At 39.5% G+C, this 18271-nt stretch overlaps 1 protein-coding gene across 1 annotated transcript in view; it reads left to right on the top strand.

The window, feature by feature from the left end:
- CYB5A (cytochrome b5 type A) overlaps nucleotides 1–14100 on the top strand; it is a 36791-nt gene extending 22691 nt beyond the window's left edge. Inside the window, exons 3-5 of the mRNA XM_075826492.1 lie at nucleotides 1763–1792; nucleotides 4640–4674; nucleotides 12062–14100. Of these exons, the coding sequence (XP_075682607.1) occupies nucleotides 1763–1792; nucleotides 4640–4674; nucleotides 12062–12143 (147 nt within the window). The 3' untranslated portion in view covers nucleotides 12144–14100. The remainder of the gene's footprint in view (nucleotides 1–1762; nucleotides 1793–4639; nucleotides 4675–12061) is intronic.
- The last annotated feature ends 4171 nt before the right edge of the window (nucleotides 14101–18271 follow it).

The raw sequence follows: 18271 nt of genomic DNA, 5'->3' as shown, positions 1-18271 counted from the left end.
GATTACGGCGATACCATATGTATATAGGTTTGGTCCTTTTTTTTAGCGTTTGCGCAATAAAATGACTTATTTATAAAAAAAAAAAAATTCTGTGTCACCATATTCTGAGAGCCATAATTTTTTAATTTTTTAGTCAAAAAAGCTGTGTAAGGGCTTGTTTTTTGCGGGACAGATAGAAGTTTTTATTGGTACTATTTTCGGGTACATGCGACTTTTTGATCACTTTTTATTCTTTATTTAGGGAGCGGTGGTGACCCAAAAAATTGCGATTCTGTCGTAGTTTTTTATTGATTTTTCTTGGGGTGTTCATCGTGCGGGAAAAATAACATTATAGTTTTATAGTTGGGTTCGTTACGAACGCGGTGATACCAAATATGTGTACTTTTTTAACGTGTTCATTTTTTTTCTATAATAAAAGTCTTATTATAGGAAAAAAGCATTTAGTGTTTATAGAACTTATAACTTTTATTTTTACACTTTTTTTAAAACATTTTTATTACTTTTTTTTACTTTTTTAACTTGTCCCACTAGGGGACACTTAGTCTTGCAGCTTTGATCGCTGCTAGAGTACATTACACTACACACGTAGTGTAATGTACTCTAACTGTCATTGTGACGTGACTGTCACACTGACAGGAAGCAGAGGAGGAACGGCCGGAGGCTGTTCCTCCGAGGCTTCCGTGCATGGCAACCCGGAGGTCATTATCTGACCTCCGATTGCCGTGACAAGCATCGGTAGCCCCCACGATCACTTTGTGGGGGCTGCTGATGTGCTTCAAACCACTTAAATGCGGCGACGGCAATCCGTCGCCGCACTTAAGGGGTTAACTGCCGAAATCAGCGGCGATGGTCCGCTGTCCGGCGAGACTGATGTCTCAGCTGTCGGGGACAACTGTCAGCGCGGGTCTGTCACTCTGTGTTTACACAGTGACAGTTTGAAATGCGGACGAAAATGAACGTCATGGTGCGGGAACTAGCAGCCGACCATGACGTTCATTTTCGTCCTTGGTCGTTAAGGGGTTAAGCTCCTCACCATTAGGGCAGAGCTATTGTCTGTGGCTGCAGTACCTACAGGGAGTCTGAGGTAGTCTGAGACACCCCTTCTGCCTCCTCATTGGTTCAAGCTGCTGCTCTGTTCCTCCCACTACAGCTCTACCTATGATTGTGTATAAACACGAGTCAATCATAGGCTCAGCATGAATTCAGTACTTGGAGAGCTGTTTTCTATTACCGCAAGGGCAGAATTACTAAAGCAGTGGGAAAAATATGATTTTCAAGTAATTTCCACACACATGCCTGGAGAGTGATTTTAATTGCCTTTAGAATATTATTGAATTGAGTCCAATTTTCTGCTGTACGGTTCACTTTAAAAAATAAAATAAAAGTGTTCTGCGGTTTCCTGACGAAAGTCTCATTGTAGAATGCTTTAAAATTGTGTATATGGCCTCGGCCTATCATCTGCAATAAAGACGTAATGTTTGCTGCAGAACTAGCTATGTGGATGTGTTCTGTAGTTATCCAGCAGGACAGTCACAGATTTCCCTTCGGACCGTGTGGTGTTCGACCATTTACAAATCACATTATCCAGCTGTGATCATTTCGGTGGCTTCAGGCCCTGCTGCTCGAAAAATATCTTCAATTCTTCTGGATGCTAGAAAGAGCTTTATCTATATTGACATTTTGAAATATATTTGATTCTTACTCAATCAGCAAAGCAATATTAGATATTTTAATATGTAAATTATTTATTTTTTCTTCACAGGATGATTTTTCCAAAATTCAGAAACCAGCGGTAAGTTTTTTTTTATTTTGTAATAGGCTGTTCTTCTGAAATGAATAGCGGGTACAACAAGGTGATGCTATCTCATGGTTAACTGTGAAGATTTGTATGCTGGCCGTGTGTAGTTGTACAGATCTGGCTACAACAACATTTATTGTGAATATCTTCACTAATCGATTCGTCATGTAGTTAGAACCTCTCCATCATCTGTGTGCAGTGGTCTTTCACAGTGCATAGAATATCTACCCTCAACTGTCTGCATCATTGGTGATGGACCACTGCACACAGGTAATGGAGGCTTCCTGACAAGTTGGCCATAGACGTAAAATTGTTGTCAGTGGATCCCGCTGATTTTGTCCCACTGACCGTCTCATTTGTTGATATTCCCCTGATATTTGAAGGATTAGATATGCTGGTTGTTAACCTGCTTAAAGTGTCAGTGACATGTCGATCGTTGGGGGTTTGAGCACTGAGACCCCCACCAATCGCTAAAACGAAGCAGCAGACGCGTTCAAGCGAGTCCTGTGGCGCTTCTTGTCTGATCAGCTCTCCTCGGAGCGGTGTACAGGCTCAATAAAAAGTCTGAGCCCGTATACCGCTTGCTCGGCTTTCTGAGGAAAGCTGATCAGAAACTAAGCAGCACAATGCTCACTCGTGTGCATTTGCCGGTTCATTTTAGTGATCAAAGGAGGTCCTAATGCTCGGACCCCCACTGATAAAAACTTCTGACATGTCACTATGATATGTCAAAAGTTTTTTTTTATTATAAAAGTTTAGCTACACTTAAATAATTTTTCCCAGGAGAGATAAGCGGCACCAGAGATGGCTAGCACACTGGCGTACCTAGCTTCTCCAGCACCCGGGGCTAAGATTTACACTTTACTAGCGATATAGTTATATAAGGGAGTTAACATAACAATAAATGTAAAAGAAAATAAAGAGGCTAATGAGACTCTATGGTGACATAATGAACAGCCCCCCCCCCCCTTGGAGATAGCGCCACACTAGCACCGACTCCCCCCCCCCCCTTGGAGATGGCACCATTGGAGCTCTATAGAGGAGCCCCTGACATTACTGTCCATATATGGATAGTGACGTCAGGGGCTTCTCCAGTAGCGGAATCCCCGGTAAGAGCGTCTGCAACGCTTTAGCCAGGGATTCCTCCATACCTCCCAACTTTCAAGTATCGCAAAGAGGGACAACCGATGCGGCACGCATAGCAACACAGTATAATGCCCGCTAGATGCCACATTACATTGATGCTCCATAGCTGCCACTATACAGTATAAAGCCCAGACATATGCCCCTATACATTGTAATGCCGAATCAAATTCCCCCATACAGCATAATGCCCGATACAGTATATGCCCCTATACATAATGCTGAATCAAAAGCCCCCATACAGCATAATGCCCCTATAGATGCCCTCATACAGCATAATGCCCATATACAGCGGAATGCACCCACAGCTGCCACATATAGTATAGTGCTCCTATATCTACCCCCATACAGTATAATGTCCCCATAACTGCCCCATACAGTATAATGTCGCCTTAGATGTATGGGGATACAGTATAATGCCGCCAGTGCCCCAGTAGATTGCCACAGTGCCCATGTAGATGGCGTCAGTGTCCCCTGTAGATAGTGCACCTATATAGTGCAACACCCCCCCTTGAATATAGCGCCACCATCCCTGTAGATAGTGCTACCCCCTCCCCCCTGTATATTATGATCGTTGGGACTCCCTCTAGGAGCGGAATCCCCAGTCAGAGCGTATGCCGGGGATTCCACTCCTAGATGCTACTGTTCATATATGGTCAGTGACGTCACTGATGTCACTGTCCTTATATGGGCAGTGACGTCAGGGGCTACTCCTGGAGCGGAATCCCGTGCCAGAGCGTCTGCAACGGGGATTCTTCTTCCGAGGGGCCACTGACGTCACTGTCCATATATGCTTAAAGTAGCGCTGTGCCCGGGGAGTCCTCGGTGAGCGGATGAGCTCCCTCTGCTCTGTTCCTTGGTTCAGCTGTGTCTGCGTCCTGAGGATGCAGATACAGTTGACAGCGGCACATACCCCAGGTCGTCCCGGTTGGTTGGGAGGTATGATTCCTCTCCTGGAGGAGGAGCCCCTGACTTAACTGTCTATATATGGATCGTGACATCAGGGGGGATTCTGCTGCAAGAGGAGTATTTAATTGTATCTGCGCCCAGCAGGGCGCCCCCCCCCACCTTCTCTTCCAGTTGCGCCTGGGGCACATGCCCGGTCTGCGCCCCCCCTAGCTACGCCCCTGGCTAGCAGATGTTTATCTCTAAAGTAAACATATAAGTTTAGCCGATCTAAGCTTGCGTGTTTGAGCATGGTCGACCAACCGTTATCTTCACTCAAAAAAACAAAACCTCCTGTTGTGTCATATGAATAGTTTTAAGGCCCTGTTCACACGCATTTTTTTTTGTAGGCAGAAAAATCTGACTCAAAATTCTTTCTGGAATTTTGAGGCATACTTTCACCTGCCTGCACGCAGTTTTTCCCAGAAATTTTCACCCGCAGCCATTGAGCTCATTGGGCAAAAAACGCAGTGAAAAAGGCTTTCTCGGCCTCCCATTGATGTCAATGGGAGATCAGGGACGTAAATGCCCGAAAGGGCATGTCGTTTCTCTTTCTTGTTTGGCCGTTTTTTTTGCGCGTTTTCCGACGTGGCTTCCACATCAGAAAACTCTGTGTGAACTCCCCCCTAAAGATACTTTTTTTTAAAATATTAATTTTTCAAACTGCAATGTTTTTGTCTGGGAAAAAAAATAAATGTTCTGTCAAACGTCAAAATGATTGAATTATGCATTTTTTTTTTCTTTTTTCTTTAGGAAACCTATATTACTACCACTGAATCTGATTCAAGGTATACATACAGTTTTATTATATGAAAAACGGATTTTAGGTTACATTGAATCTTCTGGCTTCCTTATGTATGAAACCTGTCTTTAGTTATTCTATCTCCATGCACCGACTTCCTTTTCAGTTTGTAGTTCTATACGGCAGACCACAACAAGTGTATGCAATGTACGTTCAGCATATGCGCTGGGAAATCTCCCAGCGTATATGCTGAATGTTTCCATAGGACCCCATTGGCTCGATTTATGCCAAAATAGTGTCCTTTTTCCATATGTCAGGAAGGTAAGTCGGCAGCCTTCTTTTTTTTAATTTTTTTTTTGTGTATGAAGTGGCGTAATTGACTGTTATTCCATAAAGAACCATCCAGTAAAAAAAAATATATATATATACTGTGTTGCATATATGCCACTGTGAGGCTCAGACACCGTGTGAATAGATTCTAATTTCTAAATAGATTCTTATTTCTGCCGAGCAAATCGGCAGAAATAGGAAAAAAACATTTGTAATGTAATACGCTTAAACAAATTTATACATAAAAAATAATCCCCTCACCCTCCTGTGTATAGCGATCCCAAATCTGTCTACTTTTCTCAACCTATATGGGTCGCTATAATGCTCAAGGACAAAGGTGTCCATTTTTATTCTAGTGTATCCTGCACTTATCTGGTATACAGGATCTGTAAATGGGTGCAATGCATCTGTGTGCGGTAATTTTTGTAGTATATGTGGTAGAGCACATTGGGGTCGAGCTGAATAAACAGACGGACACATAATTATATGTATGTATGGTCCTAGCTGTACAGGTTCCTTGGGGGAGGGGTTTGCAGTTCTTTCTGTGTCTCAAAATAGTGGATGCCACATAATTTATTATTCCCAACGCACAGCATACTGGACATCTTTTTCTTCTTTGTGACCTCATGGCGACCATACATGTATCATCATAACGATAAAGTTATGCTCTCACTAGGGTTGCACGATGCATCGAAATATCAATACTATTTCGATGCTGTGCGCCCTCAAACAGTTAAATTCATGTCTTAATACTAAGCTGTGTGGCCGGCGCTGCATTAATGAGCGGCGGCACCAGCCCTGAAGACAGAGAGCATGACGGGCGCAGTGCAAATCTCCCCCTTGTTCTGTCTTCATTGCCGGCGCTTATTAGTGCTTGCCGACCGCAACAAGTGGGTGTGCGCATGCTATCAGAAGCAGGGCAATGGCTGTATTACACAGCCGCATACTCGCTCTAACGGCGGAGATCAGAGAAACCTATTCCCTTGATCAAAGCTGACTGCCGCATTCAAGGGGAAATTGCCCATACATGGTATACCCCCTTCTCAGACAGTCCAGGGTCCATTGAAGGACCCCTGGGCTTTCTGACCATATTGCCTGTTGTGACATACTTGGGTATGTCCGAACAACTGCCTGTGTACTATCGGTACACAGGCTAATGTACTGGCATATAGATATGACCGTACATTAAAGTTTAGAAATAGAAAAGTTTTTAAAAAAAGTTAACCCCTTGGAGACCAGGCCAATTAGAGGTTTTTTTTCATTTTTGTTTTTTTCCTCTCCGCCTTCCAAAAGCCATAACCTCTTTCTATTTTCATCGACATAGCCGTATGATCTGTATGAGGGCTTGTTTTTTGTGGGACGAGTAATGTCCTGGGAAGCTGAAAAAAAATTATTTGAGGTGAAGTGGGAAAAAAAACAGCGATTATTCCATTTTTTTGGGGGGTTTTGCTTTTATGGTGTCCATCAGGCGGTAAAAACTACATGTGCACCTTATTCTACAGGTGATACGATTATGACGATACCAAATTGATATGTTTTGTTTTATGTTTTACCACTTTTAGAAAAAAAAAAAAAAATGTTTTGTGTCGCCATGTTCTGAGAGCCATAACTGTTTCACTTCTCTGTCAATTTAGAGATGTGAAGACTTAATTTTTGCAGGGCAGGCTGTAGTTTTCACCGATACCACTTTGGGGTATATGCGGCTTTTTGATCACTTTCTATGTTTCATTTTTTTTGGAGAGCTAAGGTGAACATATTTGAGGAGGCGCCCCACTTATTCTAATAATTTAAATGCTGCGGTCGCGATTGACCTCCGCATTTAAGGTGTTAAACGGGCGGAATCGAAGTGATCTTTGATTCCACTTGTTGGAGTGAGGTGTCGGCTGTATATCAGTCGTCCACCCGCTGTGTATGGAGCACGCTCAACCTGTGAGCGCGCTCCATACTTCCCCTTAACGACATCTCAGTAATAGTACATTGGATGTCGCCAAGGGGTTGAATAAAAAAAACAAAACTGAAATACATACACATTTCTTACAATAAACATTAAACAAAGTCTCAATGCATAAAATATACACACATTTGCTATCATCACGACCGTAATAACCTGCACAACAAACTTCTAGCATCATTTATGATGTGCACACTGCAAAAAAAAAGTAGTACTTTCTTTCACTTATTAATGTAAGGCACGAGGTATTATGAATTTTGAACCTCCATGTGCCTCACATTAATAGTAATTAACCCATTATGTACCTCACACATTAACCCAATTTTGTTCATTATGACTGAGAAACATGATGGGGTTAATTACTATTAATGTGAGGCACATGGAGGTTCAAAATTAATACCACGTGCCTCACATCAGAAAATGGAAGAACTTTTTTTTTATTTTTTTTATTATTATTGTTGGCAAAGTATCGTTTTGGTATCAAAGTCCAAATTCTGGTATCGTGACAACCCTAGATCTCACTCCGATTGTCCTAATTTGAATCTAGTCTGAAAGCAAATTGATTACGTTTCTGTAAAGAGAAGGATCAGAAACCAATGGAAGTGTTTGAGTCTCTTATCATCTTTTCCTCGACTACTCTAATATAGTTTAGTGAGAGGTTCATTTATAGACCATCAGAAATGCAGAATGCTTGTAGGGACCCCAAAAAAACTGAGAACCAATAAATCAGATGGTTTTGATCAGATTTGTGAGACCAAATGAAAATGTAAAACAATGTTTTACTCTTCATTTACACAGCGTTTGGGAGATGCGTACGAACGTATGTTTTGGGATAAAAAAAAAATAGATGTACATGAGAGTAGATCTCACTAATGAAGTGTGACTGCAGCCTTACCTGTGTGTGTGTTATATGGCTTGAAAAAATAAAAAAATGGCATTGTGAATAGAAAATAAGACCTAGGTAGCTTTTACATGTAATGTATGAAATGAAAAAACACGCAGGGTGTGTCTGTAAGGCCTCATGCACACAATCGTGCTTTTGCGGCCGCAATTCTCCCGAAAATCCACGGGAGAATTTGCGGCCCCATTCATTCCTATGGGGCCATGCACACGACCGTGGTTTCCAAGGTCTCTGCATGATTGCAGAGGAAAAAAATGGGATATGAACGGCGCTGCAACTCAAGAATGATGCTTGGAATGGTTATAATGATAAGATCTTTTATTCAATAGGCTACGCGTTTCAATGCCGCACCGGCATCTTCCTCAGGCCATATAAATTTCAGCACACCTTAAATACAACATGCTTAAATACAACATGCTGCCAAAAAAACCGCCAATGTGATCAAGGTCAGAGTGCATCAGTGACGTCATCGATAAAAAAGATTTTAAAAAAAAAAACACAAATAAAGAAAGACAAGTGTAAAACCAATAGTAACACAATAAGTGACATCATGGGTTAAAAAATATAAAGAACAATACAAATAAGAACATTGTACCATGAAAATGCTATCAAGGAATTTCAGAGAAATAGAAGTCGGGACCTGCAAAAAAATACATACTATTTGCTATTCGCGTAAGTGTGGTATTTACAAACACAACGATTTTTATAAAAATAAACATCTAATACTTTAATAAATAGGATAGAAAAGAAGAAAAGGATCAGTTTAAACGAATAAACCTCTGAATACATGTATATTTTGTATTTCTCAGCGTGTATGAATTTGAGGAACTAGATATCAAAAAACTCAAAAGAAGGTTTGAGATGCCGTAAAGAAGACACTATTTTAATATCTGAAATCGGAATAATCATATATATATATACACACACCCCCCTCTTAATAGAAGAAGAAATAATCCACATATATATATAAAAATATACATAAACCCTCAAACCATCCAAACGGATGCTCAATAATGTAAATGCAGCAATTGCAAAATATGATGAAAAATATTAAATATACAAAAGGATACACATATCATGATAAAAAATGCACTAAGTAAAAAATTAATTAAGAACCAATACTGTAATGTAAACATTACAAATTAATATAAGATGCCTCATTGGGGGACTAACTATAATTTACTGAAATATTTATTCCGTGGAAAATTCATACACAGATAAAAGTTACAGTTGATGATAAAAACTGGAGAATTAGGAGATATGAGATGAGAAAATTTGCCAAACAAACATGTATCTAAAAAACACACATAAAAATATATATAAAAAATACATACATATATATATATATATATATATATATATGTGTAAAAAAAAAAGGGGTTGAAAAAACACAAACCACAGTCATAGACCCCCAGAGAATAAAATTAGTCGAGGGATGTTTCAGAAATGTCATTTAAACCATTTGGTTGCAGTGTTAGTAATTTAAAAATCCAGAAATTTTCTCTTTGTTTTAATTTCTGGAACCGATTGGGAATGTCACAAGATATTTGCTCTATCGGAGTAATAGTAATCTTATTAAATTGACAATTATGAACCGAGGCACAGTGTCTTGAAACACTATGTTTTAAAAATCCTTTTGAGACATTGTACCTATGTTTATTAATCCTACTCCGCAGGCATTGAATAGTTCTCCCAATGTATTGTAACCGACACGAACATTCCAAGAGATAAATGACATAATCACTGCCACAATTGAGGAATGACCTAATAGGAAAAATTTCCTTAGTAATATTAGAACTAAAAGTATGTTTTCTATGTGAAATATTGATACAACAAAGACACCGTTTTTGTCCACATTTGAAGGAACCATTTAAAATGGAGAGGGTTTTTGGAATAGATGACTTAATATTATGGACCCGGCTAGGGGCTAATATATTTTTTAAATTTGCTGAGCTACGCAAATTAGCCCCTAGCCGGGTCCATAATATTAAGTCATCTATTCCAAAAACCCTCTCCATTTTAAATGGTTCCTTCAAATGTGGACAAAAACGGTGTCTTTGTTGTATCAATATTTCACATAGAAAACATACTTTTAGTTCTAATATTACTAAGGAAATTTTTCCTATTAGGTCATTCCTCAATTGTGGCAGTGATTATGTCATTTATCTCTTGGAATGTTCGTGTCGGTTACAATACATTGGGAGAACTATTCAATGCCTGCGGAGTAGGATTAATAAACATAGGTACAATGTCTCAAAAGGATTTTTAAAACATAGTGTTTCAAGACACTGTGCCTCGGTTCATAATTGTCAATTTAATAAGATTACTATTACTCCGATAGAGCAAATATCTTGTGACATTCCCAATCGGTTCCAGAAATTAAAACAAAGAGAAAATTTCTGGATTTTTAAATTACTAACACTGCAACCAAATGGTTTAAATGACATTTCTGAAACATCCCTCGACTAATTTTATTCTCTGGGGGTCTATGACTGTGGTTTGTGTTTTTTCAACCCCTTTTTTTTTTACACATATATATATATATATATATATGTATGTATTTTTTATATATATTTTTATGTGTGTTTTTTAGATACATGTTTGTTTGGCAAATTTTCTCATCTCATATCTCCTAATTCTCCAGTTTTTATCATCAACTGTAACTTTTATCTGTGTATGAATTTTCCACGGAATAAATATTTCAGTAAATTATAGTTAGTCCCCCAATGAGGCATCTTATATTAATTTGTAATGTTTACATTACAGTATTGGTTCTTAATTAATTTTTTACTTAGTGCATTTTTTATCATGATATGTGTATCCTTTTGTATATTTAATATTTTTCATCATATTTTGCAATTGCTGCATTTACATTATTGAGCATCCGTTTGGATGGTTTGAGGGTTTATGTATATTTTTATATATATATGTGGATTATTTCTTCTTCTATTAAGAGGGGGGTGTGTGTATATATATATATGATTATTCCGATTTCAGATATTAAAATAGTGTCTTCTTTACGGCATCTCAAACCTTCTTTTGAGTTTTTTGATATCTAGTTCCTCAAATTCATACACGCTGAGAAATACAAAATATACATGTATTCAGAGGTTTATTCGTTTAAACTGATCCTTTTCTTCTTTTCTATCCTATTTATTAAAGTATTAGATGTTTATTTTTATAAAAATCGTTGTGTTTGTAAATACCACACTTACGCGAATAGCAAATAGTATGTATTTTTTTGCAGGTCCCGACTTCTATTTCTCTGAAATTCCTTGATAGCATTTTCATGGTACAATGTTCTTATTTGTATTGTTCTTTATATTTTTTAACCCATGATGTCACTTATTGTGTTACTATTGGTTTTACACTTGTCTTTCTTTATTTGTGTTTTTTTTTTTTTAAATCTTTTTTATCGATGACGTCACTGATGCACTCTGACCTTGATCACATTGGCGGTTTTTTTGGCAGCATGTTGTATTTAAGGTGTGTTGTTTCAACTGAAATTTATATGGCCTGAGGAAGATGCCGGTGCGGCATTGAAACGCGTAGCCTATTGAATAAAAGATCTTATCATTATAACCATTCCAAGCATCATTCTTGAGTTGCAGCGCCGTTCATATCCCATTTTTTTCCTCTGCAATCATTTCTACACGGAGACCCATTGGTGTGACCGTCTGGGATTTCGGCTGCAGCACTTACCATCCTACGTGACTGATCTTACTTCTTGTGGTAAGCCTACACCTGTCACATTTTGACTGCTATTTTTGGGCTTACTTACGCTATGTGGCGCCGTGTGTTTTTTCTTGTATCATTCACCAAGGTCTCTGCATGGCCCAGGCTCATAGCAAATAATGGCCGCGGCCATGTGCACGGGCCACGATTTGCGGGTGACACTCCGCCCACGGCCGTAAATCACGGCCTTGCACATGGCTACGGTCGTGTGCATGAGGCCTAAGGGTTTATGTTACTTTTACACTTTACTTTTTAGATAATCTTGCGTTTAATATGTGCCAAACACAAAATTGAATAGTCCTAAATATACATTTAAGAGGCAGAGCGTGGCTGGGGTGGATTTTTTGCCTGGGGTTTTGCTCATACAAAGTTAAATAGCTTTGACATAATGCTGTAAATGTTCCTTTTATGACTAGCATCAGATCTATAACTTGCTAAACATGTTTAGGAATCAATAAAATGTGCTGTCTGATAGTAAACCGTGCTTTTATTAACCGGGTGCCTTTTCCATTCTAGTTTGTGGAGTAATTGGATTATCCCAGCAATTTCGGCTGTTATTGTTGCCTTGATGTATCGTTTTTATATGGCAGAAGAGTAAATGTCGTCCCTAAGAGTTGCTGACCAGTTTCCGGTCCAGACCCGAAAGTATGAGCATCATTTTGCGATGGGCAATTAAGTTTTTGATCTTCATATCAAGTCCGTCATCAAGCTACCAATGATATTTTATATTCAGTTTTTAAATGAATACCTGCAATCTGAGCTGTGTCTTCACATGTGGATGGACTTGTTGGTGGAAGTGGGAACTACTAGAGCTTATGTGCTGTATACAATGGTTTTGCTTCGGTCTGTTCAAAGTCTTTCTATTTCCCCAGCAATAAGTCTTTGCTTTGTGGCATTTAATGGACAATAACTTTCAACAATCAGAAATATCTTTTAGTGACAAATGATAAATGGGATCATGCTTATTCTATGTTAACGCTGTACTTCTTAATAAAGGCTCAATAATTGAGTCTCAAGCATCACTAATCAAAAATTGTGGCAAAAATGATGTCCTCCTTTATGGAACCTGTCACGTTGAAATGCAGACCAATATAGTATGTTATAGAGCAGGGGGAGCTGAGCCGATTGATATATATTTTTGCAGCAAAACATTTAGTATAATTTAATTTATTAATTTGAACGTCTGCTGATACTGGGCTTAGGAGTCCAGTGGGCGGTCCTAATTACTTATGGACAACTATTCATATTCACACTCGCACAGGGAACGCAGTCAGTAAGACTGCCCACACTCCCCAGCCCAGAGTAAGCAGAGGTTTAAATGAATAAATTACATTATACTGAATCTTTTCCTACACAAATATAGATCAGGAGGAGCAACAGGTTCCCTTTAAAGTTTTAAGCCCACTGAAGTAGCATCTATAGTATAGAATATAACTATAGTTTTGCAGAATCTGTTTCCTACCCCTTCCATAGGCTGGGATACTTCTCTAGCAACCACTTGACTTCCTGTCTGGGTGCCTGCCCGCCGCTCGAGTACATGAACTGTAGCTACATGCACTAAGGGCGGTCACGTGAAGTTGTTACTTCCTTACTATTCTATTGCAGCTCTACTACACATGCTTATTTGGGCCCCTCACACCCAGGTAGCAGGAATCTTGGGAAGACTACAAAAGATATGCTGCTTCAGGATGAAAACGTACAGGAAAATTGAATAAAATTTGACATTTAAATTCAGTAACAAGTTTTGGTAAAGAGTTTTGGTTTTTTTTGCACGGCATTGCCAGTAGGAATAATGTAATACTCAGTATGTTATTCGAAGGTTGTCAGAGCTCTGTACTACATAGTGTCATGTACACAAAGCAGCTTCATTGTGACGGTCACTGAGCTCCCACTAAACTTGCGTTTTAAAGGAGTTTTCCAATCTTGGGCACTTCTGGATTATCCACAGAATATGCCATAAATGTCCAATAGATGTGGGTCCCGCACCTATCTCTAGAACGGGGATTCGTCCTACCTTGTCTAGCTCTTGTTTCTCTCGGGCCACTGACTGACCGGGTGGTTCAGAGTACAGAAACACCAAAGCTACTCTTTTCTTAACTCCTATAGAAGTGAATGGGAGTTACGGATACAGCGTAGCACAGTGAGCTCGGCTATTTCTCTTCTCCCGATCATCTCATCAGTCCGTAGCCAGAGAGCAGTGAGAGAAGGTAGTACTGGGGTCAGAGGGCCCTGTCCTAGAGATAGGTGGGACCCGCATCGATCTGATATTTAGAACATATCCTGTAGATATGCCATAAATGTCCAAGATGAGATGGCCCCTTTAAGTGGACACTTATCTGTCACACCACATTATGCTGTCACATTCTTTAATATTGCCATTGGCCATCTATAGAATTCATGACACCTGACCAATTGAGGTTTATATCTTGTAATGGTAAAATAAAGGAAAACTGTAAATGTGTGTATCCTTTTTCTGTAATTTGTTTTCTTCACATTTTAGGCTACAGTGTGTCTGCTTCATGTCATCCAAAGCCATAAAGAAAATAACTGCTAAATGTTGCGGCTTGTAATTCAGTTTGAAATTCCATGTTTGATTTGAAACTTTTTCCATTCCTTTTAATGTACGGTATTCTGTGTCTGTAAAATGTATCCATCAACCAGTTAGGGTATGTGCACACGACCTCTTTTCAGACGTAATGGAGGTGTTTTACGCCTCAAATTACGCCTGAAAAGACGGCTCCAATACGTCGGCAAACATCTGCCCATTGCTTGCAATGGGTCTTACGATGTTCTGTGCAGACGAGCTGTCAAAAGACGGCGTGTAAAATTACGGCCGTGTCAAAGAAGTGCAGGACACTTCTTGGGACGTAATTGGAGCCGTTTTTCATTGACTCCAATGAAAACCAGCTCCAATTACGTCCGTAAAAGACGCTGCGAAAAACGTGTGCACTTGTAAAAACATCTGAAATTCTGGAGCTGTTTTCTCCTGAAAACAGCTCCGTAATTTCAGACGTAATTGGCGTTGTCGTGTGAACATACCCTAATAGTCATCACTATGCTGGCATATTGAATTATATGGCATTACTTCGTTCAGAAACACTACAACAACACTACTACTTCTTTAAAGTGAATGTCTTTTTTTTTTTTCCCCTAAATAGATCTAAAATTCTATCTCTGTCTATACAGGGGATTTAGAGCTCTGTATCGGAAATAACGATTGCTGCAATAAAGATATAATAGGCTGGGTTCACACGACCACATTAACGTCCGTAATTGACGGACGTATTTCGGCCGCAAGTAGTGGACCGAACTCAGTGCAGGGAGCCGGGCTCCTAGCATCATAGTTATGTATGACGCTAGGTGTCACTGCCTCTCCGTGGAACTACTGTCTCGTACTGAAAACATGATTACAGTACGGGACAGTTGTCCTGCAGCGAGGCAGGGACTCCTAGCGTCGTACATAACTATGATGCTAGGATCCCGGCTCCCTGCACTGAGTTCGGTCCGGGACATCCGGCCGAAATAAGTCCGTCCATTACGGACGTTAATGTGCTCGTGTGAACCCAGCCATAATCTTCACAGAATCTTGAGCCTATTTAGATATATATAAAAAAAATGATGTTCAAGTGTGGTAATATTCACTTTAAGCCTTATATGTGGATTCTATTTGCTAAACAAACAATCATTTAATATTCATTTGATTATAATTTCTGGCATTAAAATCACTTAAAGGGAACTTTTTTTACTTTTTATTTTATAAAGTAAAATTTTAACAGAATTTAGCAAAACTGGTAATAGCCTGTTCACATCAGTGCACTGGTTCCGTTCACTCTTTCCATCAGAGGAACAGAAAATATCACTTCCGTTTGCATTATCATTGATTTCAATGGTAATGTTTCAGTTTGCTTCCGTTCTGTAAAGTTTAGTTTTTTTTTCCAGAACCGATAGCACAGACGACTACGCTATTGTTTCCGTGGAAAAAAAAGAAATCTTTATGGAGCGGAAACAAACGGAAATCGATGGTAATGCAAACAGTAGCTATAGTTTCTGTACCTCTCACGGAAAGGTTGAACGGAACCCGAATGCTGATGTGAACAGGCCCTAATACAAGTTCTATTTCTGTTTAACTTTTCTTGCCAAAATGTATAAAAGGAAGGTCCATTTAATCATAAGATTTCTAAGATCTTGTTCTTTTCAATATAACATCATATATTTGCAAAGTACAATAAACATTGTATACAAGTTATACTTTTATATGAAAAGAAAATGGCAAGTACTTAAATTGGGCTTAATAAAGAGAGGACATTTTTAACCTGTTTCGTGCTTTTTATTACTTGATGATCACGTTTATAATGGAGCCATGATCGCTACTTCATGCCAGATCAGGTTCAAAAGAATCCAGACTCATCCCATTGACTTATAATGTGGAGTCTTTATAGAGTAATATTCAAAAGTGCCCACAGGACTCACCGGAGAAAACTCCACAAAGGACCAGATGCAAAATTCAAATGTCCAAAAATCCAGTTTCAGACTTCTACATACTACAAAAACTTGACGACCGCAACCATTGGCAAAGAAATGTTGGTGTTTATTGACACATCCCAGTTACAGCAACGTTTTGAGTCGCACAGAAGTCTATTTCAAGCATACAAAAATATGAATGTGCAAGTATATATAGTAATCAATGCGAACAATTTCTTGTCCCTCCCCGTCCCAAAAATGTGTATCAAATACAATAATCAAGATACAACCACAATATAAATAAATATATCCAATGTTCGTGCCATAAAAACGTTCATGGACGCCTTATTAGGAAGCCAGGACAGAACCACATTGACAACCGCACGCCTGTGTCGGCGTTTCCCATTACTTCAGTGTGAATGCACTGCCTACAATTTTCAACTGCTAATGCGCCGCATCACACAACGTGCCAATGTGGTTCTGTTCTGGCTGCCTATGAAGGTGGCCATGTAAGTTTTTATTATTTTTTTTTTATGGCACGAACATTGGATATATTTATTTCTATTGTTGTATCTTGATTATTGTATTTGATACATGTGTCTGGGATGGGGAGGGACAACAAATTGTTCACATTGATTGGCAAATCACTGAAAATAAGGTAAAAAATATATTGAAATGACACCAGGAGGCCATAATTATGGATATAGATATACCAGGGTAGGTTGCTCGCTTAACTTGCCCTTTTTGTATTCATATCTGTAAATATGGCTTCTATGTAACACTCCACTTTTTGCTCTACTTGTGTATGACCCTTTGAGGAAGCAGTTTCCCTGTGCAATTGCAACGCTGAGCAGCGATCTCTCCGGTGTGGTAGGTACGTGAATGGCTTATTTTTAGTGTGTTCACATGTGGCTTAACTTCCCACTAACATTTGGCTTGCCTGCATACTGCAAGTAGCATCAGCAGATCATTGAGAACTAGTATATTAACCTACATTTAGAGTATGTTCACACAGGGCAAATACTCTATGTAAAAGTATGCAGCTTATCCGACCTGGAACCCGCAGGGAATTTCGGCTGAAAAAAACGCACCAAATCGTGGTGCGGATTATCTGGCAAAATCTCGGCTGCGGAAAGATTAGTTTAAAATAAGAAAAAAGTCAATACTTACTCCCAGGTGTTGCCATAGCGACACTTCATTCGGTTTTCCTTGCAGCCCGGCCTCCTATGATGACGCTGCAGCCTGTGATTGACAGCAGCAGTCACATGGGATGAAACATCCCAGGAGGATAGGCTGCATGGAGAACAGGGGGACGAGTTGCTATGGCGATGCCCAGGGGGTAAGTTATTAGACTTTTTAATTAAATTTAAACAAAAAAAGAGGTGTTTTTTTTTTCTCTGACTTTGCTATTTGTTGCAGCTTTTGCAAATTAGAATGTTGTGATTTTTGTGGCGGAAAGCCCGCAACAAAAGTGCAAGGATTACGCATCATATTTTGACATTCTGTGGATTAGAAAACTGCACCGCGGGACAATTTATTAAGTTCTGCTCAGCCGATTTGTTTTTTTTTGCACATCGTGTATTGTTCAAATCTCATCCACTTTTCTGCTACTGTAATGAAATCTAGTGCAGTAAATCCGCCGGACGTTCTGTCATGTAGCGATGATGCTAACATGTACCACTGAGGCCAGTGATTATCTAAAGCCATCTCCAACATGTACTGCTCCAGGAAAATAAACAAAGCCACCGGGAGCATCGGCGCTGGAGCGGCAAGGGGTTAAACAAGTGAATAATGTTTGTTTTTATTTTATAACATTTCCTGCAGTTTCATTTCTTCAAGGGAATGTGTCGTGAATTGAAATAAAAATTCAAGCAAGATACTTATTTTTATTATATTTTTTTGGTGTCATTTTTTTTTTCTTCCACAAAGTGGAAAGTATTAATAATTTGATAAGTTTTCCTATGTTGGCCACCAGAGGGAGCAATTCCAAGAATTACAGCAACGTGAATCAGGCATTGCAACCTGACTTAGGCGGGATTCACACGACCGGGTCGGGTCCGAGCCCGAGTGCCGGCCGGTAAAATCGGCCATTCTGCCCGGCCGGTTTGCATAAAGTTATGCATCCGTGCCGGGCCGGGCAGATCCGGACAGTGACATCAGCGGCAGCTCCTGAAGGGGAATCCCCATGTGTTCGGGGATTCCGCTTCAGGAGTTTCCCCTGATGTCACTGCCCAGATATGGACAGAGACATCAAGCGCTCTGTCC

The sequence above is a fragment of the Rhinoderma darwinii genome, chromosome 5 (genome assembly GCF_050947455.1).
Source record: "Rhinoderma darwinii isolate aRhiDar2 chromosome 5, aRhiDar2.hap1, whole genome shotgun sequence".
NCBI classification, from domain to species: domain Eukaryota; kingdom Metazoa; phylum Chordata; class Amphibia; order Anura; family Rhinodermatidae; genus Rhinoderma; species Rhinoderma darwinii.
The sequence above is the reverse complement of the archived record's forward strand: the minus strand, read 5'-3'. Positions and strand labels throughout refer to the sequence as shown.